Raw genomic sequence first — 27,670 nt, 5'->3', positions numbered from 1 at the left:
ATCTCTTTCTAGGGGAACGTTAGGCATGATTATTGCTTTTTGCGAGTAGCGACAAGTATTAGGTTTGACGCAGCAAAAGGGGATCCCTATGATTTGCTCGGTTTCTGTCATTGATCATGGATGAAAAGATCCTGTTTTTTGCTCATTGCTTATTCATTACTTTTGGACTAACTATTCGTTTTCAAGAGAAGAAACTATTGTATTCTCTGTTCAGGCGGGGTATACATCGATCTAACGTTATTGAATGAGTGAAACCATATATTCGACACTTCAACAACGGAAGCTGACACTTCGAGTGATCTCAGCCTTGACAGGTTATTTGTAGTCATTTTCGAGATATTGGACAAATCGACAGTATGTGGAAGCATTAAGTTGTATCCTTGATATTCACGATGAAGTTGGTGTCAGCAAAAGGTTTGAAGTCATAGGCATCCATGATGACTGTAGGTGAGTTGATTCTTTCGATACCGGAAGAAATTAAGGAAGAAGTATTTCGTAACTTTGAATTTTGTATTCTTTATATCAGAATGGCAGTAATTTTAGTGAATCAACCAGATGAACGGTTGAGGTTCTTTCTCTCTCTTATATGTAGTATGATCTCTACTGGAATTCGGAGTTTCGAAGAATTAGTCTTTCAACTCTATCAGAAATCTTCGCTTTCACCTTCCAGTTCTTTTGTTCAGCAATACGGAGAAGAAATCCTTGTGAGTGATTATCGTAAAAGGATTCGTGATGTGGTTCTTTCTGCTATTACAGCATGTCTGTTCTGGGTTTTTTTACAACTAGGATTTTCAGTTTCTAAACACAGTGAATTCAGACCTTTTGAGTCGTTATCAAGACATCCTGAGCTTCTTCAAGAATTACATGTAAGTGGATGTCCATTATTATGGAAATCATCGTTCTCATCACTTCTCTGGTTGGGTGATGCATTTTTGGATTTCCTAGAGTGTTGTAGTAAACAGACTTGAATGACTGCGAAAACTCATTCTGGCTATATTGCTTCATATATCTAACAATTCTATAGGTAGTTTTAATGTATCATAGAGTTTTGTTTGTTGTGTCTCTTTTCCTTACAATTCAAATTCCATATGAGTAAGGAGATTTCAATCCGAGTATGATTGTTCCAACTTCTTTCACTGTAGGAATACTCTGAACTGAGATTAGAGAATCTCCGTTTGCGCAATGAATTAAAGGCACAGAAGGAACTATATGAACGATGTTTGGAGGATGTTTCTAAGCTATTAGAAGGTCTTACATGAAAGTGTAGTTTATGTGTAGATATGAATACTATGTATGAATCCAGAGTAAGTAACAAAGCTATATCTGAAACGAGTTGCATTCTGTTGTATTTTGTGATTTCTAGCAACAATACTTCAATCACCTCATCTATCTGCTTCTTTAGCTCATGAACCAACTCCTCCTCATCCTAGAGTCCAACGGCGGCGAATTGATGCAAGTTTACAGACTCTGGAATCAAGCAACTGTATCCAAGAGATTGCAAAGAAGACCTCCAAAGCTCCAACAGTGCCAAAGTTCACGGAGAGGTAGATCTAATCACATTTGTTCATTGTAGTACTCTTAAACGTTCTGTAATGATGGCCATTCAGAAAAGCAATATGTTCAGCTGTTATTCTCCTTTCATTCCTAGAGAAGAGTATCTGTATCTGACTCTGGGACCTCACATCACGAATGAGAATATTCAAATTGTATATAATGTTATGTATGCGGCCATGCTTCAGTCTGTATCTCTTCTAAAAGAATATGATGTTCCTTCCATCGAACAGCGTGCTTCTCTCTTCTCAGCTCTTCTCAATTATCTTCTTACACGATTTGAGTCATTTCAGTTCTCTGAGATGTGTTTTCCTTCGTTGAAGGAACAACTTGATTCAGAGATATTTGTAAAACACATCAATATTCGAAAAGAACGATTTTCACCTCCATTCATTGCGATCCTTCTCATCTTTTATGATCTCTGCAGGATTAATCATATGGAAGATCCTTTTAAACAAACTATCTATGCCATATTTAAAATGGCTGGAGAATTCCCTCTTCAAGTTGTTTATACACTTTGGAAACATGATCAGGATGTCTATGCTGAGATGTCTTTGTATGATACTATTATTAACAGCATCATAGGATACACATTTACTACACATGCTGATGAGTTGCATTCTTATCATGACATGGTTGAATGGTATGTAGGTTTAGATGGTCATTGGGATGAAAAGCTGTCTGAGATCGAAGCCAGTGCATTGCAATGTATACTAAATACAGAAGCATTCACTCAAGAGAATGTTGATGTGTTTACCATAGCTGGGAAGAGTCTTGTGTTATTATATATTTATCGTGGAGGAGCTTATGCTATTCAGAGTCTCAACGCTAATGGCATTCTCGAACGAATTGATGATAGTTCGTTAAATTCCAAATATCGACTGTTTTTATTGTATATTATCTGTTTCATTTTTCTTTCTCTTTGATTTGTAGTGTGGTGTGCGGAAGCAAGTCTTTTTGGTAGCGAATGGTTTTCGATTCGAGATGCTGTACTTTCGCTGAACTTAATCACAGATGAAGTGAGACAAGAGTTTTTAACTCTCTTTGCATAATACTGTTTCATGAACAAAAATACTACAAATACTCACACTATTCTTACCAATCATCATCCCAACCATCATTTCGTTTACTTGTTGTTGAGTTTGAGAAATCATCACTCCATCCAGATGTTTTCTTTGGCTTCTCATTCCAATCATCGTCCCAACCTGAACTTCTCTTAGATTTCGTTTCTTTTGGTTTTTCATTCCAATCATCATCCCAACCAGATGTAGCCTTCTTTGTCTCTTTTGGTTTCTCATTCCAGTCATCGTCCCAACCTGACACAACTGCTTTGGATTTCGTCTCCTTCGGTTTTTCATTCCAATCATCATCCCAGCCAGATGTAGCCTTCTTTGTCTCTTTTGGTTTCTCATTCCAGTCATCATCCCAATTCGATACATTCGCTTTCGGTTTCTCATCCCAATCATCGTCCCAACCACTTTTCTTCACTTCCTTCTTTGGCCTCTCATTCCAGTCATCATCCCACCCGGAAGAGGCAACAGGTTTCTTCTTCTCCTCAAACAAGTTATCCTCATCCCATCCATTCGTCTTTGAAGGTTTCGGATCATCATCCAGAAGGGACATCACATCTACTTCATTCTTTACTGCTTTGGCCTGACGATTGTTTGAACGACGAGATGTTCTCGGAGCACTCGCTGTTGCTTCTTTTGTTAGTGTCTGAGCCCAATCATCTAGATCCATTGGAGTTGCCTTCACAGGTTTGGGAGCTAAATCATATCTTATCTTCACTCCTACCTCGTAATGTCATTCCGGGCTTCGTACTGGATGAATCCTTCACTGGAGCAGGCTCTTCCTTCTTTGCCATTCGTCGAATCATCTCTAGATTGGCATCCTCCTTCTTCTCCTCTTCATTGTCATCGCTGAATGTCAGATTGGTATCATCCCAGCCTCCCATACTCATCAACGGATCCTTCTTCGTTTCTGTTGTTTCTGATTCTTCAGCCCATCCTGAGTTCCAATCTGTTGAGTTTGTAGCTGCAGGAGTTGATTCACCCCACATATCCTCATCCTTTTGACTTTCTGTTCGTTGTAGAGACTCCTTCTCACTAGGTTTCCCTAATCCTTCCAATTCTTCCATCGAAAGCTCCATATTGGCTGTTGGTGGCAATACACGATTCACATTACTGCTGCTAACAGCCTTTGGAGGTTCATTCTTGTCTTCTACAGGCTTGGTAGTAGCAGCATCATTTTTGCTGAGAAGTGATCCTGAGACCCAATTGATGGCTGAACTAACATAACTCCCAGTAACTCCAATTACGGATGTGGGCTGTTTTGGTGGATTCACAGGAGCTTTGGGTTCTACTCCAGTCTTCGTCCATTCTTGATGTCCCGCAAAAATGCGATTAAGAAGTGATTGGACCACATCAAAGGCAGAATCACGCACAGTTGGTTCAACATCCCACAGTAGTGGACATAACGAAGGAAGAATTCGACGAGCCAATAACTACCATCAGAATGGGATCATATTCTTACTCCGTCATCAAAGTAATGTTGTGTATTCTTGATCGTTTTAAGTGATTGAATACGGGCCTTCGGGAAAGGATCCTTCATTCCTCTTCCAATACAAGGAAATGCCAACTATTCATTAACTTGATAATTAAGGATCACTTGACGGCGAACAACAGGATCAAGATCAGTCATGATCTTATTCAGACAGACAAGAACATTCGTTCGAATTGCAGGTAAAGGGTCATCTTGTAGAGATGCTAACGATCGAAGCATCTTCTCTTGAGAAGTACTGTTTAGATAGGGAACAAGAGGAATCATCGTTCGAATGGTAGCTTCACGCATATTGGCTGAAGTATCTCCAAATCCATTGATAACTTGAGGGAAGATATCAGAATTGATCACACGCTTATCAATATGTTGAATGTAACTATCTAGATTCTTAAGGAGTTGAAGACGTGTTGCTCGATCACGACGACTGAACAGCTGGGTTATCAAAGGTGAGATTTCTTTCCTTAACGTTAATGGGATACTCATTCATTACGCAAATCGTTCTGCTGGAAGATTGCTTCCAATAATGATAACAGATGGAAGAACAATTGGAGCAAATTCCGTCTGACCATGAACTAATTCATCCATCAACAATGGAAGAATGTATTCAACTGTAATAGCTGATGGGAACTTAGCGAGACTCGAGTTAAGCTGATTGAAAAAGGTTTCTTTCTGAATAGGATCTTTAATAGCCTTCTCCTCTAAGAAGTTCAAAGATCTGATCATTAGGCAGTGACTCATGGAAGTACTTCACAAGTGGATGCTTGCTAAAGACACTAAGAAGACGACTTGGAGCAGGTCGACCCAAAGGAGCCGATTTACACTTAAGAGCGTAATTGGATAATTGCTCTGGGATCTTTAGACCAGAAAATACACAATCCATCAATCTAGATTGAAATCTGAAGAAATACCTACTGACCGAAACTGTACATATCCTGGCTCCAGACAACACAATCAGAAATCAAAGAATAATTACTCTTCACACGCTCAGGACTGCAATACTCAGATGGAAGCAATTTCTGTTTGTCACTATCAATCACATCAATATTGTGTTCAAACCAATAGTAAAATGGTGGTTCTTCCTTTGATTTGAATTCATATGTAAGATCAAACCCTCCAAGCTTCCAGGAGCCAGACTACTTATTAAACATCTCATGAATGATCTACTTGTGTTACAAAGATACTTGACGGATGAAGACATCCATGAACTTGCTTTGCATCCTCATTAACAAACTTCAATGCTTTCAGAATTCCTGCCAAACCCCACATACACCATGAAACTAGCTGATCACTATAATGATGAAAAGAGAAAGATATGTACTTGTCCAACTTGTTTGGAAGATACGAATAAAGAGGATCTGTTTCACTCCTCTGACTCTTTCCCTTTGCATAATCTAGCCATTCTGAAAGTGGAATAGCCAATTCTGTCGCCTATACAGATAAACTGCATCCCTGCATACAAACATACATAAAACACTCCATTCTCAGATTCATCTCCTTCAATATATTTTAGAATACTTGGATGGCGAAACATTCGAATTCTCTTCAAACTACGCATCAATACCAGATTTGAAACGAATACGCATTCGAAGATGTTGCACCCTTCACAGAAGTCCTGAAAATTGATACTATGGTTCCATCCGTCTTGCTCTTGGCATGATGCAGTTCCCAATCAAAAGGAGAAACGAATGAACCGTCCTTTTGAAAAATATCATAGTTAGCACATTGACTACTCTCAGCAGCTCCCATCGAAGAAACTATTGACTTCCTCACAACTTCCTTTTCAACAAACAGGTTACATAGTAGTTTCCTTCAACGAAGCGATAGTAGACTGCAGTTCAGTGATCTTTCTCTGCAATTCATCTACTTCGGCATTATGCTTCTCCTTCAACTCGTTCACAGCATGCTGATGCTCACGATCCATAGCCTTCATCTTATCATTCAAATCCTTCAGCTCCTTATCCTTCTTATTAATCATGAACGTATTCTCCTTGCTCTTCATACGCATACTCTGCAAAGCCTCTTCTGTCTTCTTTGTCTTCTGCATCTCAGCCAACATTCGCTTCTGCATCAATTGTTTCGATCCATTCTGCTTCAAAGCCTCATCGAGAGCCTTGATACGCTCCTCATAATCGCGGCTCATCTCTTTCACTTCATCATCCTCCATGTACACCACACGATTACTGTCCTTCAGTGAGGCCTCCAGCTCAGCAATACGAGCCTTCTTCTCCTCTAACTCCTTCTCCAACTCTGCAATACGTTCAGGATTTGCTGGGGTGGCCTCAGGTTCCTTTTCCTCCGGCTTGCTATTCTTAGCCTGCTCCAACTCCTCCTTCAACGCTTCCAACTCCTTCTCCTTCGCCGCCACATCCTCCTTCAACTGAGCAATCTCAGCTTCCATTGTCTTCTTCGTCTCCTCCAACTCCTTCTTACTCTGTTCTGCCAGATCCTTGGCGACCGACAATTCCTCTGTCAAGGACTTCTCCTTCTCTTCGGCTTCAGCCACAGCCTTCTCTTTCTCGTCCACCTTCTTCTCCATCTCTTCTATCTTCTCCTCCATCTCCTTCAGCTCATTCTCCGTATCACGCTGCTTGCGCTCAGCATCTTCCTTCGCTTCCTTTGCCTCTTCCAACTCATTCTGTGCTTCCTCCATCTTCTTCTGTGCCTCCTCCAGTTCCTTCTTCATTCGCTCCAACTCTTCATCAGCAGTCTTCGCAGCTTCCGCCTCTGCCAGCTGACGTGTCAGGTCCTCGACTTGCTTCTGCTGGTCTGCAACCGTCTCTCGACTCTTCTCAACCTCCTTCTCCAGCTCCTCCACACGCTTGGCAGCCTCCGCATTCTCCGAGGCCTTCTTCTCCGCAGCTGCGAGAGCTGCAGCAGACTCAGCAGCGGCAGCAGCAGCCTTCTTCTCCAACTCCTCCTTGTCAGCATGAGCCTTCACCAATTCGTTCTTCTTCTCTTCAGCATCTCTCAACAGATCATCAGTCTGTTTCTTTGATGTCTCCAGTTCCTTCTTCAACTCTTCTAGTTCAGCCTCAGCCTTCTCCAGATTCGCCTTGGCCTCTTCCTTCTCAGCCTTTGTCTCCTCCAATTCCTTCTTCACTTCTTCCTCTCCCTCCTTCAACTTCTCCATTTCCTCGCTCATCTTAGCTAATTCCTCCTCCTTCTTTGTCATCTCGCTACGCACACTTTCCAAATCCGCCGTTCTCGATTCCAGATCATTCTTCAGAGATTCCACTTCCTCCTTTGCCTTTTCTGCTTCCTTCTTGGCTTCTTCAAGTTCTGCCTTCAACGAAGCATCTTCTTCTCCCTTCTCAGCATCTGCTATCTTCTTCTCAAGCTCTTCGATCTTCTTCTCCAATTCTTCCTTCTCCTTCTCAGCCTCTTCCTTTGCCTTTTCAGCCTCCTCGATCTTCTTCTCAGCCTCCTCTGCCCTCTTCTCAGCCTCCTCGATCTTCTTTTCGGCCTCCTCCGCCTTCTTCTCAGCCTCTTCCTTCTCACTCTTGGCATCACTCAACTCCTTCGCAGCAGCGGCGGCAGCAGCTACAGCTACAGCAGCTTCCTTCTCCGCCTTCTCCTTGTCAGTCTTCGCCTCATTCAATTCCTTTCTCAATTCATCCACATCACCTGCCTTCTCCAACTCCTTCTCCAGCTCTTCAACTCTCTTTTCAGCTTCCTCCTTCTTGGCTTCCGCCTCCTTCATCTCCTTCTCCAAGCCCTCAGCCTTCTCCTCAGCCTTCTTCACTTTCTCCTTCATTTCATCCAATTCCTTCTGAATATCAGCAATCTTCTTATCAGCTTCAGCCATGGCAGCAGCAAGAGCGTTCTCTGCTTCCTTCTTTTGCTCCTCCAATTTCTGCTCGGCCTCCTTCCTCTGCTCCTCTGACACCTCCAGCTCCTTTTCCTTCTCTTCCTTTTCCTTCTCAGCTTCCTCTAGTTGAGTGGCAGTACGCTTCAGTTCATCCATCTTCTCTGCCAACTGCTGCTTCAAATTGGCTACTTCATCATTCTTCTTCTCCAACTCCTCCGCTCCAGCCTTCGACTCGTTATCAACAACTTCCTTTCTCTCCTCCTCTCGAGCAGCCATCTCATCTCGTGCCTTCTCTGCCTCCTCCAGTTGCTTCTTGATACTTTCTAATTCCTTCTCAACTGTCTCCTTGGCTTCCTTCATCTCCTCCAATTCCTTCTTCTTCTCCTCCAACTCCTTCTGCAAACTCTCGGCATTCGTAGCAGCAAGAGAAGCAGCAGTGGCAGCTGCAACAGCAGCCTCCTTGTTATTCTCCTCCAATTCCTTCTTCATCGCTTCCAATTCCTTCTCCAATTCCTTCTTCTTCTCCTCAATCTCTTCCTTCTCCTTCTTGGCCTCCTCCATCTCCTGTTCCGCCTGTTTCTTCTTCTCCTTCTCCTCCTCAAGTTCCTTCTCCTTCGCCTTCAGCTCCTCTTCCAACTTATCATTCTTGCCTACTTCGGCTACAGCTGCTGCAGCCACAGAAGCCTTCGCGGCCTTCTTCAACTCCTTCTTCAAGTCTTTCACTTCCTTCTCCAGCTCAGTCACTCGCTTTTCAGCTTCTTCTCGCTTGTCCTCAGCCTCCTTTATCTTCTTCTCCTTAGATTCGGCATCATTATCAACAATCACGCGCATACTCTCCTTCAATGCCATATCCTTCTTCAGTTTCTTATTATCCTCCTCCAGCTCCTCTAATCTCGCTCTCAACTCCTCCAGCTCTGCCTTCAACTTCTTGTTCTCCTCCTTTACTTCATCCAACTTCTGGAGGAGTTCCTCGCTGCTGGTTGCAGCCGATGTAGCCTCATCCAATTTCTCACGCAGCTCCTTCAATTCATTCTCCTTCTGCTCCAGTTGTTTCTTCAAATCTTCCATCTCTTCCACCTCACTGTCAGAACTATCTGATATAATCTCCTTATGCTCCACTTCCTTCAATTGTTTCTCCTTATTCTCTAACTCTTGACGAAGTCGCTCAATCTCATTCTCCTTTTCTTCCACTTTTTCACGTGCCTCCTCACAATCCATCTTACGCTTCTCTGCTAACTCATGATAGATCTGCGCCTCCTGCTTCTTATCCTCAAGCTGACGCTTCTTCTCCACCACCTCCGCACGCACATCCGCAATCTTCTTTTCCTTTGCCTTATTCTCCTTCTCCAGTTTCTCCTTCATCGCATTCAGGTCCTGGACCATACGAGACAACTCTTCCATACCCTTATCACCTCCTCCAACCATCTTCATCGATTCACAGAGCTTCTTCAACTCCTCATTAGCATCGTGCAACTCCTTCTTCGTATCCTCGAGACGCTTCGCTAACTCACGGTTCCGACGCTCCAGGTCAGGAACAAATGTCTTTCGTGAAGTCTCCATGGGCAAATCATCATCCTGATCCATACTGATGGCCTTCATTACACTCTCACGATACAGACGAGCTTCTGTGGGCAAATGATTGAGTTGATCCTGCAGATTTGCATTCATAACACGCAGCTCCTGGATCTCATTCAGCAACTCAGATCGGTCACTCCAGAGCTCATCATGCAGCTGATCCAATTCCATCATCTCGAATGAGCTGAGACCCGTATTGTCCCAGCCGTGCTCCTCCAGAATCTGTTTCATACGCTTATTCTCGAAAGACAACTTCTTCATATTACACTTGTCTCTATAGCTCATTTCGCTAGTGGTTTCCATCAAACGACGCAATTCTGACTTCTCAGGAGTAACCTGAAGGACGGCTGGTGGACGATCAATAGCATTATGAACAATGCCCTTCATACGAGCATCAAACACATAATTGCTCTCATTTAGCACCTCCACTTCCTCACCTTCATCACGACCCAGTTCAATAAGGAGATACTTAAGCTCCTCCTCCGATACACCACACATTCCAGCATACTTCTCCAAAAGACCTCCCATAGCACCACAATGCTTCGATAGCTCAATAGCTTGTGTATCAAGTTTCTCAATATCAAGATCACGCTCATCCAACTCCTCACGCAACTGCTTGTTCATTACCAACAGATCCGAGCAACGCTCCTTCAATTCTGCTGTTACATCAGGTCGTGAGTACAACATCTCCACTTGTTCAAGCAACTCCTCAAGTTCTGGATTCGGGCCTTCCACGATTGCCTTCACGATATCTTCAATATTCTCAAAGTCATCATCAGCATCCATAGGCTCCAATTCTCGGATTCGCTTACGTAGAGCAGCATTCTCTGCCTTCAATCGAGTCTGGATATCGGCAGCACGTCCCACAATCTCACGAACAGCCTCGTTAATAGCAGCAGAGACATCAATAGGATCCGTAAGTTGCTCTTCCAACTCCAATATACGCTTCTGCAGATCCTCCTCACGCTGACGATATACCTTCGCTTGCTTCTGCAATGCCACACGCACAACTGCCTGCTGCTCAGGAGTAATATTATCCACATCAACATCCATGTTATAGGCACGCAACTCCTCACGCATCTGATCATTCTCCTCTTGAAGCTTCTCATTCTTCTGCTGCGCTGCTAGAATGCATTGCTTTGCCATCTCTCGATAGCTCTTCAATTCACTGTTCATTTCCGCCTCCATGCGCTCCTTCTCCTTCTTTCTTGCTTCCAACTCATCCTCAAGGATAACAGTCTGACGAGCCGACTCGGCAGTTCCTTCTTTCGCTTGAGAGCTCAAGATTCCTAATTGAAGACGCTGCTTCTGGAACTCCTCCTGAAGAGAATTATAGTCATTGGCAATCATCTGATAGTACTCACGATCACTCTCAGTTGCTTTCAGCTCTGCCTTCAACTAGAAATCATTTCATTCCATTACCATCTACACGTTCTACTTCATTCTGCAGATCCTTCGACCCACCAAAACCACTTCCATCTTCTAAGTACTGTTTGACAGCTCTGTAGCCATTCTCCATCACATCATACTTACGACGTTCTTCCTCTAATTGTCTCTGCAAATCATCTTCCAGCTACGAACCTACACGAAGGTTGCTATTCTCAGCAATCAAAGAAGCGCTGTCATCAGTCTTTGCACCACTCTTCTTAAGTGATACAATCTCAGATTCTTTCTCATTCATCAAATCATCATCGTACTGACGAAGTGCCTACAGTGAACACTTCAAAAAAGAGATACATAATACTGAGCCTCGTTAAACACTAGATGCGTCTTCAACTCCTCTGGGTCATTAGTGGAATCATAAGCATGATTTCTGTATTGCGACACAAGATGCTCCAACTTTTCACGCTCTCCTTGCTACCACTTAGCCTTATCACTATGAAACCTACACTCCATTTCTTTTCATCTTCTAATCTCTTCTTCAAAACGTCCAAATTCTCGGTTATATCATTTTCAGATCCTTTACCATATTTCTTAGTGCGAGCCTACAAATCAACCAGGTACATCAACCTGACAGAAAAAGCCTTCGCATCTTCCTCCGTCATCTCTACGGATCAAACATGCAGGTCATCCTATTACCATTCATGACTCGATCATCTCGATCAAACTTGCTCTACATCATGAGAGACCAGCCATACTCCAAACTCCTAATTCGCTCATACTGCGATGTTTATTCATAAGTGCAGCTCTTGTAGCATCATAGTCGGTATATAGATCGTTTAGTTCATCTTCAACCTCATCATAGGTTAATTGAAGTTTCTTGTATTCTTGAACAAGAGCTTTGTAACTCTGTGCAGGAACAGATTCACCTTGTCCCATTTCAACAAAAAGAACCTACAGGACAACGAAACCGTACAGTGGTTATGATTATTATAGAGTGACTATGATTCGATTCCAGAATCGTTGTAGCAAATAACAATTGCTTTGAAACCAATTTAATTGTTTAGAGCTACGATTTGGAGCACTGTGAAATAGTTTCTCAGGATGGTTACAGAGAAAGCAGATGTGGATATGCTTGTTATGCTTTACGGTCAGCGGAATTGTTCCAATCAAGATGGAAGAGATCTTCACATAGAGAATATTCGGTATTTGCGATTTGGTCATGATCCTAATGAATCTGAGACAGAGTCGGATGGAATTATCATTACGGTAGCTTTTGATAGCTAAGGAAGCTGATGAATAGTATTTGAAGAATTGCTTAGCTCTGAATCAGGAATATGAGGATTATGTAACTTCTTTGGAAAAGGTTCTTCCACCACATTGTCGTTGTCACCATATCTTTACAAAGAATGATTATTCGTATCGATGCAAGGACTGCAGCTTTGGAGACTCGAGCTGTATGTGTTCGGAGTGCTTTGATGTTAATCTTCATAGTGTAAGGGTTGTTTTTACTGTGAATGGTAGAATCATGACTATTGTATAGAAATGGCTTCTGAAGGTGGTTGCTGCGATTGTGGAGACATTACTTCGTGGAAAAAGGAGTTATGGTGCCCAAAACATCAGTGTACAACAATGGATGAGTCACAACTCGCTTCTCTGAACGAGATGTTGTTACAAATCTTCTCCTTAATCAGATAGGGATGCAAATCGGATTACTGAAGTATTCGACATGACTGCGTTAATGGTTTTGGCTTGTCTTGGTGATTATTCAGTTACTCCCTTTCCCTTCAATGTGATTCTATTAAGTGTGCTTCATATTAGACACAGGCTTTATCATCTCTCATTATTGACTTTGCCAACATCAGTAAGATAACGATGCAACTGATTGGACGTTGCTTCATCAAAACATATGATCGAGATACAGTTCAAAAATGCTTGATAACATGGGGTTGTTCTCTGTCTTCTGAACTGTTAAATGATCCAGCATATAGTAGAAGGTCTATCATGTCATTCATGCTTCGTTCTTTGGGTAAAGCAACAAATGCAGTACTTATTTTTGTATTTCTTAATCTAAGCACTTTTTCACTACCATTATCCTTACTCTTCTATTTGATTCTGAATTCAAAGAAGCTTTTACGGATGTATATCTCACTGAACTCGGTTTTCTGATGTCAGATTACTGTGATACTGTCCTTCATCTCTATGGGTATTACTCAGATATTGCTTCATATCTGAAAGAGGAGAATCTCTCACTGGAACAGTATTTAGGAAAGAGAATTCGGAGGAATTACCGTGAATTAGTAAATGTGTATCAGAGTATTGCTAGTGTGTTAATCTGATCCTAGATACATGGGCATGGTTACAAGGAAACGAAGACACATCCATTGAAGTATGTGTTCCTAACATCTATTCAGGATTCCTTGATTCTATCCATTGTCAACTCTTCCATGCAAGTATTTTCATTGTTTATATCTCATTGGATAGCTTCTCTTATTCATCACAGACCTTATTTTTCTGTGTTCTTACGTCAACTGTTGAAACAGATCGCACAAATGATGGACAAGCTCCTAAGTGTGTTTCCAAAGCGTGACTCTGATTTCAAAGTATCATTTATAGAAACCTTCTTTGTCACGAATGTCTATCCAGTTACACAGATCCCTTCCTTCACGACAACCATCCTTCTTACAATCATTGAAGAAACATTAGATCCTGCAGAATTCTTTTTCGTTACCGAGGAGATTGATAATGTATCAACACTTCGATTTGTTCCAGAGTTTCTAGAGTACATTGCTTTCTATCAAGTTGAATTGAATGTGATCATTGAGTGTAGTACAATACCTTTCAATCCTATTACACAGAACTCTCTGAAGAGGATCCATTAGAGGCTCATATCTTTGGTGCAATTAATTGGACAGAGAGAATGGTTGCATTAATATTGAAGTGGTTAGTCAATGCATTCTCTTCTATGTCCGACGTTCAGATTATTGCATTTGTTGAAGGTTGTTTGATGGATTACCAAGCACGTGAAAACAGATATAGTAATGAAATGAATGTGTTTCAGCGTGAACATGATAGTAATTATATGGAAGGTCGTTATATTGTTCATGCTCATGATTATCTCCTTTTATGTGTTCTCTCTCTCGTCCTTCATAAGAATTCAATAGCTGAGCAGGTATATGCAAAATGTTCTAAATACAGTGATGTAGTGCAACGTATCCTTCACAATAGTTTGCGTTGCTTGTGTTGTTCATTCTTCGTATACGCAGTTGGTGAGATTCGATTCAATAAGAATCAATTTCTTGTAGTAGAGAATGATACTCAGTATATTGAAGTTGTTAGTATGAATGACTGTTATGTTATGTCAATTCAGTTGGCTTTTCGAGTATTGAATCCTGACAATGTGTTTCAAAACATTCTAGCTTACTTTGGTAATGATTTATGTTTGGAACCTGATGAAATGGCTACTCCAAAGATTAAGGGAATGGAAACAATGATGGTATATTGTGTGATATGTCTGTTGTCAGTTGTTACTTCCAGGAATCTAATTGAATATGATCTTACAGTAGAGGAATTAGAATGATTTGACTCTTAGAAGATACTGAAGCAGCATACTATGGCGATCTTATGTAGTGATTCGCTTACTTTGAATGAGATTAGTAGTGTTATTGGTACGATGAGAGATTATGATAATATTATTCATTCCTTTCTTCCCGAGATTGCGATAATGGAGTATCAAGAGAATCAAGTCGAGTGTGTCTACTCATTAAAACAGGAATTGATGCCAATGGTACCAATCTTTGTATTCTGTTCCAATTTAAGCCTTATCAATTTGTTGATTGATGTAAACTCAATGAATCCATTATCATTCTAGAAGATAAACACGAACCTGAAACAGAAAGCTTATCAGATTGCTCCTTTCTCTCCTTGTGAATATGCCTTGAGTTCTTTTGTTCATTCATTTATCTCTTCGAATACGTTACTTGCTTTCATATATCACAGTCTTCAGACCCAAATCCAGTTGGGATATACGAATATGAAGTTTGTGGAAATGTTGTTCTATCTAATTCAAGTATATCCTCGAGTTGATCAACAATATGGCAAGCAAAGACGTCCTCTTCATCCATGCAGTAGTTTTTTCTTCTTCATTTGATCTAGATGTCACTAAATATCAAGAATGGCTGAAACAGAGAGAGTTTACATATAATAATGAAGAGATACCAATGACTGAGACTGTATCATGGGCTTGTGATGCTTTATGGGAGAATGTAATAATCACCTCATCCATAAAGCTGGATTCAGAACCGAGTGTAGCAAATCTCATAGCTTATATTGTGAGGGATCCCCAAGTTTCAGAGGATGTTAAGTCCTTAGGTTTGTGTACGTTTCAAATGATTGCCCGTACTGATCATCCTGAGGATCAGCAAGTGGTTGACCAGCTGCGAAGTGTCGTAGAAGTATCTGGAAGTACAATATCTCGAGAACAAGCAAATGCTGCTTTATCATCTGTGTCCAACAATGTTAGTCAATTTCTCTCAATGTATGAAGAAGAGGATGAATCGGATCCAGAATCAGCAGAAGAAGCTGATCCAATACAAGAATTTGAATGTGTATTGTGTCGATGTGGGCCAAGTACAGAGAAGGATATGTTTCCCTGTATGCTCTGTCACATGAATAATAATTCTGCGTGGAGTAAAACTTGAATTCCATATTAAGCATTAGGAGCAACTGTTAATCAGTCCTTCAATACAGCAACTGATAGTGAATCTTGTATACTATTCGATTCCAGACTTATAATTAGTCGATTTTGCTTCCTTTGTATCAAAACAACAGCAGGCTGACTCTAGTTTCTTGGCTCTCTATACAAATGAATCCAGTCTGGAGTCAAGGTATGCAGATACAATCATGTCCTGTACTCACTTCGTTCATTATCGTTGTTTGAAACGAATGCTTGCTAGAAAGCATGCTTATATTGACAAGATTCAAGGTACTTTCCTCTGTCCTGTGTGTCGGCGTCTCGTCTCTTATTTCCCGTTGTTCATGTCGCCTACCATTAATGTTGGGTTTCATACACGCAGTCTTCGATCTATATTCGATCAGTATGCTGATGCTATGAACCAGGAGATTCTTGATGTACAAATGGACGATTTGGTTCAACACTAGACAATCTCAAGTTTATCAGATCATTCTCAACGAGTAAGAATTCACTCCTTCGTTCATTTTAGTTCTTATTCAAAGAGATTCGAGAAAGACCAACACTTCTTCGACAGTTTCATTACTATCGTGATGAAATCAAAGTGGATAGCACAAATGGTTTCCTTGAGAATTGGTGCATGGGTATTCTCAATTCTTCAATCACTCAAATTGAATTGAATGCTCGTGAAGACAAATGTCTTCTCAGTAGGACTGAAAGAAAGGGATGATTCATAGTTGGAGGAGTTCCTTTTGTGAATCGGAATGACAAGGGTGAAGTTCTGTTGAGTCCTTCTTCGATACAAACACTTCATCAAGTATTCCTCACCAATATGTTCTTTTGTTGTTACAATCAGCAGGTATTTGACAAATATCTCGCTAATCAGATAGTATATGACCTCAGAATACATGACATCCTTAAGTACACTAAAACTGATGTCATTTGTATCTAATAAGAATCATAAATTCGGTTACTATGATCAAGCTGTTTCAATCAGGGATCATTATTCGACTCTGAGTTCATGTAACAACGTAATCGCTTTCAATAAAACGATTCATCAGTTATTGAGAGGATTGTGTATTCTATCGATTCAAGCGAATGATCGACATCGCAAAATGCAAGATGAAGAGAGTATGTCGACTAAGGAATTTGAGTTGGCTATGGAAGACAATGAACGAGAAGAGATAATGAAAGAAGGAGAGATAATCTCTCAGCATTATTCATTTGAATCTCTTGATAAGGAAGACCCAAGTTTAAACTCTCTTTCTAGATTCATTCAATACGTCTCTATGTTAGGAAAGTATTTTCTGATCGATGATAACAGAGTTGTTTTATCCACTTCATATGCTCCTTACCCATCTCTCTTTGAATGCTATTTCTCTTTTTTCACGGGAATCAAGGAGAAATTATTATCAACTGATCAGCAATTTATCAGGAATGTGGAACGAATAACAGATTTCTTGAAACAGGTAGATAGTGATTATCTGAACTGTTCTACAATGGATGACGCGAAACGTCTGAAACTGGATGGTGTTGATTCTACAGGTTTTGAGACTGTGAAATCTCTTTCAGAACAATTCGTGAATCTCTTAGATAAGCAACAAACCTTCGAGGGAACCGAGAATCCATTAGACTCGCATTTGCAATCTGAACTCTTGAAAACCAAATTGCTTGAGGTTATTTCAACACAATGCAGTAATCGGTATGTTTCATTCCAGAAGAAAACGTTTGATCCAGAGTCTACTGAGGCTAAGATGGATACTTCCTTCTCTCAGCTGGTACGTTACCTCCACTTCACTGTTCCTCCTGAAGACAAGACTCTGAATCTCTTAGATCGTTATTACTTAAGTGTAATCTCAGGTATTCGAGTCTTCTATATCCATGCTATTCAGCAAGCATGTATTGTTATTCTCTTGAATCAAACCATGAATTGGAGTCGTAGAATATCACTAATGCATTGATTTTCATAGAGATTACTTCTTGTCCTGATTTTGAAACTCTGAAAGCAAGGAATTCACCGTTAATCACACTTCTTCAAGAACTGTTTTCTATTATGAGTCCATTGGGTTTTGATGCAGATACTGGTTACTTATCTGTGATTGATGACCTTCTGACTAAACAAGGAGTCAAATTGATAATCTCCTTTGATCATTAGATTGAAGTGACTGTGAAAGAGTTGATATCGGTGTATCTAAGGAAGTGTTGTAAGGATTGGTATATTTCTGTAAATCTAGTGATTCTTCTATACGCCATGTCGTATGGATGCAATCAGACTGAGTCTTATATTATGCCCTCTTCTGTTGATGACCTGCTCAACATTCTTAAGCTACCAGCACCAAGCCAGTATTCTCAAGTATTCGAAGATTTGCCAGCAGTCAAAGTCACCAGTGAGCGCTCCCTTGCCATGTTTCGCAGTGATTGTTATGCGTAGATCCAAGAGAGAGAGTTGAGTGTAGATTGTCGATCGCTTTTCGGATTCAAAAGCCGATATCAACTCGGGTTCCTGTATACAAGTCTGTGGAGTTACTTCACCACAACTCACTCTTCATTCCTTTCCCCAAAGATGTGTATACTCTATTAGAACTAAATCATTGTTTTGTAAGAATCATGGGGATCAATGAAATATAGCACAATGGAGGAGAAATAAAGAGATGTAAGCGTTGTCATGAGTGTTGGGGATGCAAGAAGAAGGTTGGTAATCCCTTGATCTGTTTGATGTGTGGTCGAATGGTATGAATTTTCAACGATGATAATGTAGTATTGTCCACTATCGGAACAGAATTCCTGTCTTGATCAAAATGCTGACGAGAAGGCATGCAATTGTACTGTACTGTTTAATACTGATGTTGCTGAGATTATGATACTAGTAACACCCTCATTGGTCTATTCATTTGGCTCAGTATATCACTCAAAGACAGGAACATTGGATTCGGAGAATGATGTGATCCGAGCTATGGATTATAATGAGCGAAGTAAATTGCTCTTAGAAAGTATAACAAAGACAAATCGTGTATGGTATTTACCTGAGCTTCTTGATTCTATTCTGAATATTTGAAAATTGTAGTGTTTGTTAGAAACAGTTTACAGATTAGCATTTGTCGAAGTGGATACTTCAGCTGGAGAGACAGATGGTACAATTTCAATTGGTTCTGTGGGTTTCATCTCTACAGGAGCAGATTCGACAGGTGTTGGCTGAACGGGAGTTGCTTCTGTAGGAGCAGGTTGAATGGGAGTAGGCTCTGTAGGAGCAGGTTGAGCAGGAGTAGGTTCAGTAGGTTGTACAGGGGCTGATTCAACAGGAGCAGGCTGCACAGGAACTGATTCAACAGGAGCAGGCTGCACAGGAACTGATTCAACAGGGGACTCAGTAGGAGCCAATTCAACAGGGACAGGCTGAACAGGAACTGATTCAGGAGCAGGTTGAGTCGATTGAACAGGAACAGGTTCAACAGCTGTCATTTCAATAATCTTCGTTGCCTTGTCCTCTTCTTCCTTTCGTTCCTTCTTCTCCTTTTTCTCTTTCTTCTCCTTCTCCTTTCTTTCCTTCTCTAAGCCTATTTCTAAATCATATCAATCATTCTTACGCTTCTTCTTATTCTGCATCATTACAATTACAACAATCACAATAATTATCACAATAACGACAATCACCACAACCCAAATAATCACAGCTGTTGAATTACTACAGCCCGAATTACTTGAACGAGTAGCAGGAACTCCATCACAGTCAGTCACATCATCTAGAATAAAACAAGTCATCAATCACTACCACTATCCTTCCATGTGTAAGTGCATTCAGTAGTTGAAGCACTCTCATACGCAGTGATAGGACTTGTTCCATCTTCCTTCTCACAATGTACATCACTAGATATTACATCAAATACAATAGGCAACCTCAACGAATAACTCTGACCAAGAGTCATTCCTGTACAAGTGACTGGGACACCAAAATAGTTCCATTCGTTGAACACAATAGAATACGAATCCACACTTCTCTTTCCAATTACCTTGTCTAGTTCTTAAGGAGACTTCCGACTCCTACAGGGATAACTTGTCACAGTCCGATAGTCCACCCATTTGAAGGTGACCTTCTCGTCAACAATCACATTACCAGAACAATCTGTATCAGAATACAACTTCGATTCGACTGAATAACTCTCAGCAACTTTTCCATCTTTTCCATTGTGCTTCGTAATAGTTTCAAACGAATAATCTTGAACCTGATAACAGTTTTTGAATGTACCACACACTAATCATAATCTGATCTCCAAAAACTGTACTTTTTGTTGGAGTATCCAACGCCTCTAAACGACGGTATTCAGATCCAATCCTGGAGTCGAATCTCAATTGTTCTGAGAATGAACATACAATAAATAGCTGCAAAAGCAATACACTCAGGGTCTTCATAAACTTTCTAAATAAATAATGATTTGATTCTACAGAAAAACACTAAAGTTCATTGTTCGGGTCCATTCTAGATATATGTACCCAAATCATCAGAGTCCGCATAAACTTATTGTGTTCCATGAAGAGGGATCTTCTCCATACCAAATCGGGATACGATCCAGCCAAATTACCACTTCAGGATTACGCAGGTAGTTGAAGAAAATACCACCATCATCCGATACCACTTCTCTAGAGTGTCAATAGAGAATATTTTGAACAAACATGAACGCAATGTGCAGACATCTCAAAAGAAATCACGACGCTAAGCATTGAGCAAAACTACGGATGTACTCTCTTGTAGAGATGCTTTTCTTTCCTTACTTTGAAGAATTGAGTAAGGAGTCGAGTTTGGAGGAGTAGTTCTCTTCCCCAAACGCTTAAATGTGGAAAGCTCCTTCAATGAGAGAGCAGCCAATATATCCAGATTACTGTACGATTGAGGACTACTAGTCAAAGAGGATACTATTAATGAAGACTCCATTCTGTAAGTACGATTTGATTGATTATCATCCGTAGAATGGTTGAGTACATCTCCCGCTTCAATGTGAGGTTCGGAAGAGCATGAGTGCGACTGGAAAGGTTTCATATTAACAACAGGAATGGCCTGTACCTCGCTGATAAGGGGAGGATACGGCTGGGATGAAAACGATGACACATAGGATGATGGAATACCACATACACCAGAGGGAACAGGTTGGTATACCAAAGGTTGAGTCATCCTCGAACTGAGTAATGAAGGCATAGTATAGGGAACTTCTGGCTTTACAGGTACCGAAGTCACTTGAGTGGGTACAGTTCGATAGAGAGGATTACTCGGCTGCTGAAGATATGGCTTCTGCTTGTAAATACTTGGTACAAATTGCTGATAACTGTTGGCATAACTTGACACTGTCATGGATTGCAAATTCAGATTCGATCCTAGAGGGAACGAGGAGACAGAATTGTTATATAAAGGAGCGGGATTTGAACAACGAAGTCCCTACAATCAAGAATAAGATGCTCACCTACACTAGGTAAAGGAGTTGCTGTAACGCCACTCTCGGTCTTACATGATGATGAACCTTTCCGAGTAGACTCAGTCTCTAGATGTGAACATTAGAAAGAAACAGTACCAGAGATGACTTCACGCTTTATAGGCATTCGCGAACGGTAAGAAGCCCTGCTAAATGATGGTTTACTTCGTTTTCGACAAGAATTACAAGTTCGCATGATCCTTGAAGAACTAACAATAAACGATAAAGAAGGATACTACTCAGAGGGATTCGAAAATTCCTTTTCATATTTCCAACATCGACAACGAGAACACTTAATCTTTCTACTGGTAACTACCTGTTTCAACGAAATACGTCATGGAATGAACTTTCTGATCTATTCTTTTTCCATCTGCAAGAGCAGTAAGACATTTTAGACACACCGCCATGTCACTAAGAGTAAACAGATACCATTCAACAGGAACCTGCTTCCATTGTCTTGTGAAAAATCAGATAATGGCCGTTTACAAAGACATTTCCGGCATCTAAACGATTATATTCTATGAGCGTATTATACAACATCTGAGTATTCTCTATAGTACTCATAGCGAATATATTGAGAACAGAAAGAAAAAGAGAAATAAGAATCAGAATCTGCACATGAGACGTCATTTGCTCGTCCTGCTACCTGTCCAAATGCATACCAGTGAATCTGATTGGCTCGTAACAGTTGTATCGGAAAAATCACGGGAATTCCATGTGAACTGTCTGTATCTGATTGTGAATCTATCCAGTCTATTTTATGGTACTACATTGTTTCTAATGCCGGTAGCGGTCTGTTATAAGCCATTGGGCAAGATCGTTGATCAGCAATCACTATTCCAGCTATATATCTCAAAAGAATGTATCAAGTCCTATCAGATCATTAGCAAATAGGGAGTTGTTTGTTAAGGAACTCTACCTTTTGAAGGATCGAATAGTGTTTCTGTGGTTCATAGAACATGAATTATCCATTTCAAAGGTCAATAACACAGATTATGAACATGGCTGAGTGCAAGTTCTTTTTTCTCAATATTGTACCATAGATATGTACAACACCGTCTTTTTCTTTATACTAAATACCAAGGCAATTTGAGTTTATTAACCGATTTTAGGAATGACAGAAAAAGGCGGTATCGACTAATGGCCTAGAAAACGGTAATGGGTAAGGCTTCTCGCAACAAAGGGAACAAGAAGAGGCAATTTTACAAAAATCCAAACATTTCGGAAGTGGAAAACGGGATTACTAAGGAAATCCTCTATGGAGTATGCTTGTCTTTGTATAAATCACATGTAGTTGGATAGTACAAATCCTCAAACTCGAATTAGTACGAGCGGAGCAATTGGTGCCTTGTTTGGAGACCTACAATCCGATTTAAAGTTTTCAGAAGATCTCAGTAACCAATACAAGGAAAATTTGGCGTTAATTGTCAATTCTCCTCTTCTGAAGAAGATTATCGGAAGAGCAACTGATAGTGAATATCTTGTTTGCATGAACATCCTCGGTGCATTACGGTATTCCATCTTTTCTTTGTTTATTGTAGGAATATGTGTATTGTCGGCGGTGACGACTTTATCCGCATTTTATGTGAGCAAAATATCATCCTCCCGCTGAAGAGTCTGCTCTATCGAAATGTGATCAATCTTCAAAATGGAAAGGAGAATGACCAGTTAATCGGCTGTAATCTGTATCTGCAACTCTTTTCCCTCTTAACAATTATCTTGTACCTTTGTATGATGTATATTACGATAGTGACTATGACATGAGTGGATTGTTCGAGTTAGAATCTGAAGGAGAACAAACCATCTTCTCTGTAATGTTGTTCCTTCTTGCCTTTTCTCCAAAAGGAAGTAACAAACTCCATTCATTGGCCCAGCAGATGCAATCCTCCGTCGCTGAGTTTATCTCTGTAATGGGTGATCAGTTTGTCAGTAACAAAGCTTTCACACAGGAGATCCGACGCAGAGCTTCCTCTTTACCTTGGACTGTGCGTTTCAAGATAGAAGGGGGTTTCGTTAATGATAGTTCTTTGCAGGAAAAAATGACTATTCTGAATGATGCTTCTCAGATCCTGGAGGTTGCCACTCTTCCAGCCCAGTTCCAGGCCTTCCAAGCCTGTTATGATGAGTTCAAGCAATTGGAGAGTTCAGAAAAGAGTGATGAAAAGGAAGAAGTGATTGCTGATGACGAAGCAACACAGAAGATGGATACTGAAGCTTTGGATGGAAATTCTCCTGATCGAGAAGCAGACGTGGTTACACGTAGTGAAGAGATTTCACGTGATCTTGAGGCTTATTTGAATGTATTGGATGTGATCACTCGTATCCTCTCACAAGACGATGCTAATACATCACTTCTTCGTCTTCCTACTGAACTAGTGAAACGAATTGAAGGAGTGGTAGGAGCCGTTATAAACCAATTAGATGCCCTTGGGACTGGTTCCAATTCTCAAGTGGAGAGCCTACGTCAACGTTTGTTAGCAGGAGCCCTGGATGCAACAACAGCACTACTTCCATATGTAGATTCGAATGTCTTTGTCACCATATGGCCGCTTCTTCAAACTCATATGACCTTGGGTATAGAGGTTACACAAGCATGTATCAAGGGAATGTGGGTCTGGTCGCAATTAGCTACTCAGAGTACTTCGTTCAATGATACATTGAATCCAGTATGTTTTGCTGATCAAATTGCACCTACTCTCCAGCTTCTTACGATGAGTTCTGGTGAGATCGTTGTCCAGATAGTACACACGCTCTCCAGCCTTCTCAGTCTTACAAAGCCTTCTGACGTTAATCGTGGTTGTCTTACAGAGGTGTGTCGCCAAGTTGTACTCTCTCTGGATAATCCTGTTAATAATTCGAATGCAGAGATTCTTGGAGCTGTTCTTGATTTTATGATGACGATGTATATATGAATAGATGGCTGAAGAGTAGATTTGGAAATGAATCCTATGTACCTGTTTTTAAGGAATTGAATGTCTCAAACTATGTGATGAATGCAACAAGTGCTCTTCAGCATTCTCTTTCGAATGCAGCTTTGGATGAAGACTGTAGGGAGTATCTCCAGGAGATTCTAAGTAACGCAATCCGATTTATCGATTGGATTCAAAGTGGAATGAAGTAATTATTTAGATTATGTTGTTTGTTGTTTACGTTGAATCACCATTGTTCTTTTTATCATGGGGCAGCTTATGTCCATTGTTGGATTGCTGTATGTGAAAGATTGCAATCTATCAGAAGTCATCGATTGTCTCTCTTTGTTTCCTCCATACCCGCAGTACTGTTGTCATTCCTATTGTAAACTGACAGATAGACAAAGTTGATACTGTTAAGGATGGGTATGTTGGTAAGTATGGAATGGATACAACCGAGAAGGTAATCCCTAAAACTATATTGATTCATTATGTTACAGTAAATGAGAAGTATTCTGTCTGCCTATTTCATTATAGAATTCCTGATTCCAAGTATGAAGTGTATGAAAGTGAACACATAGTCAAGTAATCATTTTCAGTCATGGAAATGCTACAGATAATGGCTGTTATGTTGAATTTATGCAGACACTTGGCAATGCATTGCGAGTTAGCGTTATTTGTTATGATTATGAAGGCTATGGGTGTAGTGATGGACAAGCGAAGAATGGAAACTTTTTTCGGGATTTGATGAATGTGTATATCTTTGCTCGTCAGTTCTATGAGGGAAAGAACATATTCTTTTTTGGTGATAGTAGTATGTGGTTTTTAGCTAATGTTCCTCTTAGTTGGTTGTGTTCCTACCTGCCAAGTTGGGGCATCTCTCTGGAGAGAGTATCGGATGAATACTGGTCATGAGAGTACCAGACCAGTTCCTTTAGGAGGTGTGATTCTGCAATCTGCCTTGTATTCGGGTTCTTCAGCACTTATAGGAGGGTGTTTGATTCGAAGGAAAGATCCATATAATAATGGAGCCGAGGTCTCATATATTTCTGTATGCTTGAGGTATGTATTTGAGTCTAGTGTCCAATCTTTCACATTCATGGGATGAAAGATGAAGTTGTTCCATTTTCAATGGGTAAGAAGTTGTATAGTGCATCGAAATCGGCTTATCCACCCTGGTGGATTGAAGATGGCCAACATTGTAACCTATACGAGAAGAATAAAGATTTGTATATTCAAAAGATTCAGCAGTTTTTGGACTATTGTGCAAGTCATATGTAGTCATGTTTGTAGAATTGAATGATTGTTGCAGATCCGATCAAACAGTATATCACCATTTCAAATAGTTCAATAGGATCAATACAATAGCCATCGCTAGAATAAACAAAGCAATAGTCATCGTGGATCCCCTGCTGTTCTCTTCAGCTTTCAAAAGCGATTTATATCCCTTTGAATTATTCTGCTCCCATATTCCAACCTCATCAACATCCTCTTTCGCTCGTAAGGTGTTGTCCTCAATTGTTTCGACTTTATCATGTTGTTCGACCACTTGCTCATTGAATGTTGAAACCAGGTCACTCAACTCACGAGCATTTCTTTCCACTTGTCTGTTGATTATGCAAACTTAGTATTCTCACTTCACTTTCACCAACTCACTTTCTAATTCTCGCTATAGTTAAACAAACTACCATTCATGTACCTCAATCAACACACTTTCACTCAACATCTGTTCTTTTTCCTCGTCAGGAATGGATTCAAGAAGAGAATCAAGTGATGAGCTGGAAGCAATAGAATAGGTTCGTTTTACTTGGGGATTCTATAAGTGAGTCTTATGATTCTGTCTAACGGAGATATTTGATGGTTGTAATCTACAGTTCATTTAAGACAGAGTCTTTACATCGCTAGCATATGTTTGTATGAAGAATGAGAGAATACTACCGAGTCATACAGATCCTGAGCTGCTTTCAGATTCTGTTAAGTGACATTGAATAACATTATCTACTTCTTCTAAATCGATGATTACCTCCTGTTTCAGGAGTGATGGAAGAGTACTTTCTGACAAAGATATCGATTTCACCTGAGACATAAGATCTGCAAGGAGTGCTTTCACTTCCTACGAATAATCCTCTGACTCTGGTAGTACCGTTTCAAATCTTCCAAATGACTCTTCAGCCTCATCATCTATCGATACACTTCTACTCTGTTACTTGAAAACTATAATGGATACTTAGTTTTCCATTCTTTCGAGAAACGACTGATGTATCTCTTGGAAATCACTATTTGTTTATACTAACTATCATTAATCAAGCGTATAGACTACAATTTGCATACAATTCTGAAGAAAAGGATCAATCACAAGATGAGGTCGAATTATATCATTTGTCGTTACTTTTTCATCCCGTAAGTGCTTTGAACTTCGTACTGCTGACAGAAATTCACCTGTTCGGTCCATCAAGTATTCTTTCTACCAGTTGTTCTTGTTCATCTACTGTTTATCTAATGTCAAAGCAATTGGAATTGTGAAAAAGAATGATATGCAAGAACTTCGCCTATGTGAGAAACATGAATTCTGCAACTGGTATGATAAAGGTGTTTCAGTGAGTTATAGTCGTCTTAGGTCCAATAATGAAGGAACCAATAAACAGAAACTCATTTTATCCAATTCATATCGTCTCACAATGTTCATACGCTTCATAAGTCTCAGCAAAACACCATTGGATCTCAACTCCTTCTTCATACAATCATTCATACACTCTCCAAACAGTCTCTCATATTATCATTCATCACGATATCATTCCTCAGAGAGAGAGTAGATAGTTGAGTGTGTTGATTTGGATAGGAGATGTTAATAGAGTGTATGGGATTGAATGATGATGAAAACAAGATGTGTTGAAGAGAGATAGATGACACACAACTCATATTCAAATCATAATGATTGGATATAGAATGAGATGTGTTGTGGATAGTATGAGTTGAAGAATATGGAATAGGAGTACGATCAATCACCATAATCTCTATCCACTCTTATACAAAGGAACCTTCAACAAGCACACTTTCCATTGAATTATCAATCACAACACACTCAATACTACATCTACAATTCAATCAATCACTTTAATCTATCTTCATGAAATCATATTCAATATGATATCATGATTTACTACCTCATCAATCTAATACGTACATTATTCTCATCCACTTTATCCTATTTGTCACATTTCTCATTGTTTTCATTATTCAATTCTCTCTTCCATTGTGAACAATGAATGACAAAATGAGTTAGATCATTTTCATTATTAACACAATCAATTCATTGGCATATTATATAATCACTTTGTTCACAACTATTCTTCTAAAGATAATCACTCTTCTGTCGAATGAGTCTATCAAGTGAATCGGCATCTCAATCATTATCAATTCAATCAATCATACTCGAACTAGTCAATTCTTTCACTTTACTGAATGTACGCCCATTCATCTGAATTCCATTTGAAGTGAGTGATGGAATATCTAATTCAAATACAATCATCAATCATCACTCTCCAATATCACTTTGCCTATCCTACAGAAATTGAGATCATCTCCATCGACTAAAGATAGAGAAGGGAGATCTGATCAATCAATCATCATTATCATCATACTCTTCATTATCAATACATTTGATTCAACAGTATTATTATCACCACAAAAAGTTACATATCCAAGTTTGATGGATTGAAGTCGAGTCAGATCTCATTTA

General features: G+C 40.0%; 9 protein-coding genes across 9 annotated transcripts; 5 read left to right on the top strand and 4 right to left on the bottom strand.

The window, feature by feature from the left end:
* Positions 1–1,088: 1,088 nt before the first annotated feature.
* On the top strand, positions 1,089–2,603 carry JH06_0236 (hypothetical protein; the record flags this gene model as incomplete). Its single annotated transcript, XM_014674585.1, has 6 exons — positions 1,089–1,112; positions 1,143–1,248; positions 1,279–1,332; positions 1,364–1,544; positions 1,574–2,454; positions 2,485–2,603. The coding sequence occupies 6 exons, from the start codon at positions 1,089–1,091 to the stop codon at positions 2,601–2,603; spliced, it is 1,365 nt and encodes a 454-aa protein (XP_014530071.1).
* A 43-nt stretch (positions 2,604–2,646) lies between these two features.
* On the bottom strand, positions 2,647–4,848 carry JH06_0235 (kinase-like protein; the record flags this gene model as incomplete). The annotated part of the gene is given in 5 exon segments (XM_014674584.1): positions 2,647–3,317; positions 3,346–4,054; positions 4,084–4,188; positions 4,201–4,570; positions 4,601–4,848. The coding sequence occupies 5 exon segments, from the start codon at positions 4,846–4,848 to the stop codon at positions 2,647–2,649; spliced, it is 2,103 nt and encodes a 700-aa protein (XP_014530070.1).
* Positions 4,849–5,018: 170 nt separating this feature from the next.
* Positions 5,019–5,856, bottom strand: JH06_0234 (SCY1 protein kinase; the record flags this gene model as incomplete). The annotated part of the gene is made up of 5 exons (XM_014674583.1): positions 5,019–5,243; positions 5,275–5,398; positions 5,429–5,538; positions 5,576–5,657; positions 5,690–5,856. The coding sequence occupies 5 exons, from the start codon at positions 5,854–5,856 to the stop codon at positions 5,019–5,021; spliced, it is 708 nt and encodes a 235-aa protein (XP_014530069.1).
* Positions 5,857–5,902: 46 nt separating this feature from the next.
* Positions 5,903–11,812, bottom strand: JH06_0233 (hypothetical protein; the record flags this gene model as incomplete). Its single annotated transcript, XM_014674582.1, is given in 7 exon segments — positions 5,903–10,891; positions 10,923–11,048; positions 11,079–11,201; positions 11,231–11,350; positions 11,383–11,478; positions 11,491–11,540; positions 11,656–11,812. The coding sequence occupies 7 exon segments, from the start codon at positions 11,810–11,812 to the stop codon at positions 5,903–5,905; spliced, it is 5,661 nt and encodes a 1,886-aa protein (XP_014530068.1).
* Positions 11,813–11,977: 165 nt separating this feature from the next.
* Positions 11,978–12,533, top strand: JH06_0232 (hypothetical protein; the record flags this gene model as incomplete). Its single annotated transcript, XM_014674581.1, has 3 exons — positions 11,978–12,142; positions 12,177–12,368; positions 12,417–12,533. 3 exons carry the CDS (start codon positions 11,978–11,980, stop codon positions 12,531–12,533), a joined length of 474 nt encoding a protein of 157 aa, XP_014530067.1.
* A 69-nt stretch (positions 12,534–12,602) lies between these two features.
* On the top strand, positions 12,603–14,453 carry JH06_0231 (hypothetical protein; the record flags this gene model as incomplete). Its single annotated transcript, XM_014674580.1, is given in 8 exon segments — positions 12,603–12,680; positions 12,695–12,931; positions 12,949–13,198; positions 13,219–13,326; positions 13,358–13,444; positions 13,490–13,674; positions 13,704–14,174; positions 14,196–14,453. The coding sequence occupies 8 exon segments, from the start codon at positions 12,603–12,605 to the stop codon at positions 14,451–14,453; spliced, it is 1,674 nt and encodes a 557-aa protein (XP_014530066.1).
* A 4,191-nt stretch (positions 14,454–18,644) lies between these two features.
* JH06_0230 (hypothetical protein) lies at positions 18,645–19,970 on the bottom strand (the record flags this gene model as incomplete). The annotated part of the gene is made up of 6 exons (XM_014674579.1): positions 18,645–19,117; positions 19,148–19,303; positions 19,333–19,427; positions 19,458–19,575; positions 19,606–19,812; positions 19,844–19,970. 6 exons carry the CDS (start codon positions 19,968–19,970, stop codon positions 18,645–18,647), a joined length of 1,176 nt encoding a protein of 391 aa, XP_014530065.1.
* A 2,541-nt stretch (positions 19,971–22,511) lies between these two features.
* JH06_0229 (hypothetical protein) lies at positions 22,512–24,143 on the top strand (the record flags this gene model as incomplete). Its single annotated transcript, XM_014674578.1, has 4 exons — positions 22,512–22,534; positions 22,564–22,689; positions 22,773–23,924; positions 23,954–24,143. 4 exons carry the CDS (start codon positions 22,512–22,514, stop codon positions 24,141–24,143), a joined length of 1,491 nt encoding a protein of 496 aa, XP_014530064.1.
* A 233-nt stretch (positions 24,144–24,376) lies between these two features.
* On the top strand, positions 24,377–25,212 carry JH06_0228 (hypothetical protein; the record flags this gene model as incomplete). The annotated part of the gene is made up of 4 exons (XM_014674577.1): positions 24,377–24,492; positions 24,513–24,745; positions 24,777–24,982; positions 25,012–25,212. 4 exons carry the CDS (start codon positions 24,377–24,379, stop codon positions 25,210–25,212), a joined length of 756 nt encoding a protein of 251 aa, XP_014530063.1.
* Positions 25,213–27,670: the final 2,458 nt, after the last annotated feature.

Source organism: Blastocystis sp. subtype 4, assembly GCF_000743755.1.
Source record: "Blastocystis sp. subtype 4 strain WR1 chromosome Unknown seqid_0005, whole genome shotgun sequence".
In the NCBI taxonomy this organism is placed as follows: Eukaryota; class Bigyra; order Opalinata; family Blastocystidae; genus Blastocystis; species Blastocystis sp. subtype 4.
This window is presented reverse-complemented; position numbering and strand designations above follow the sequence as displayed.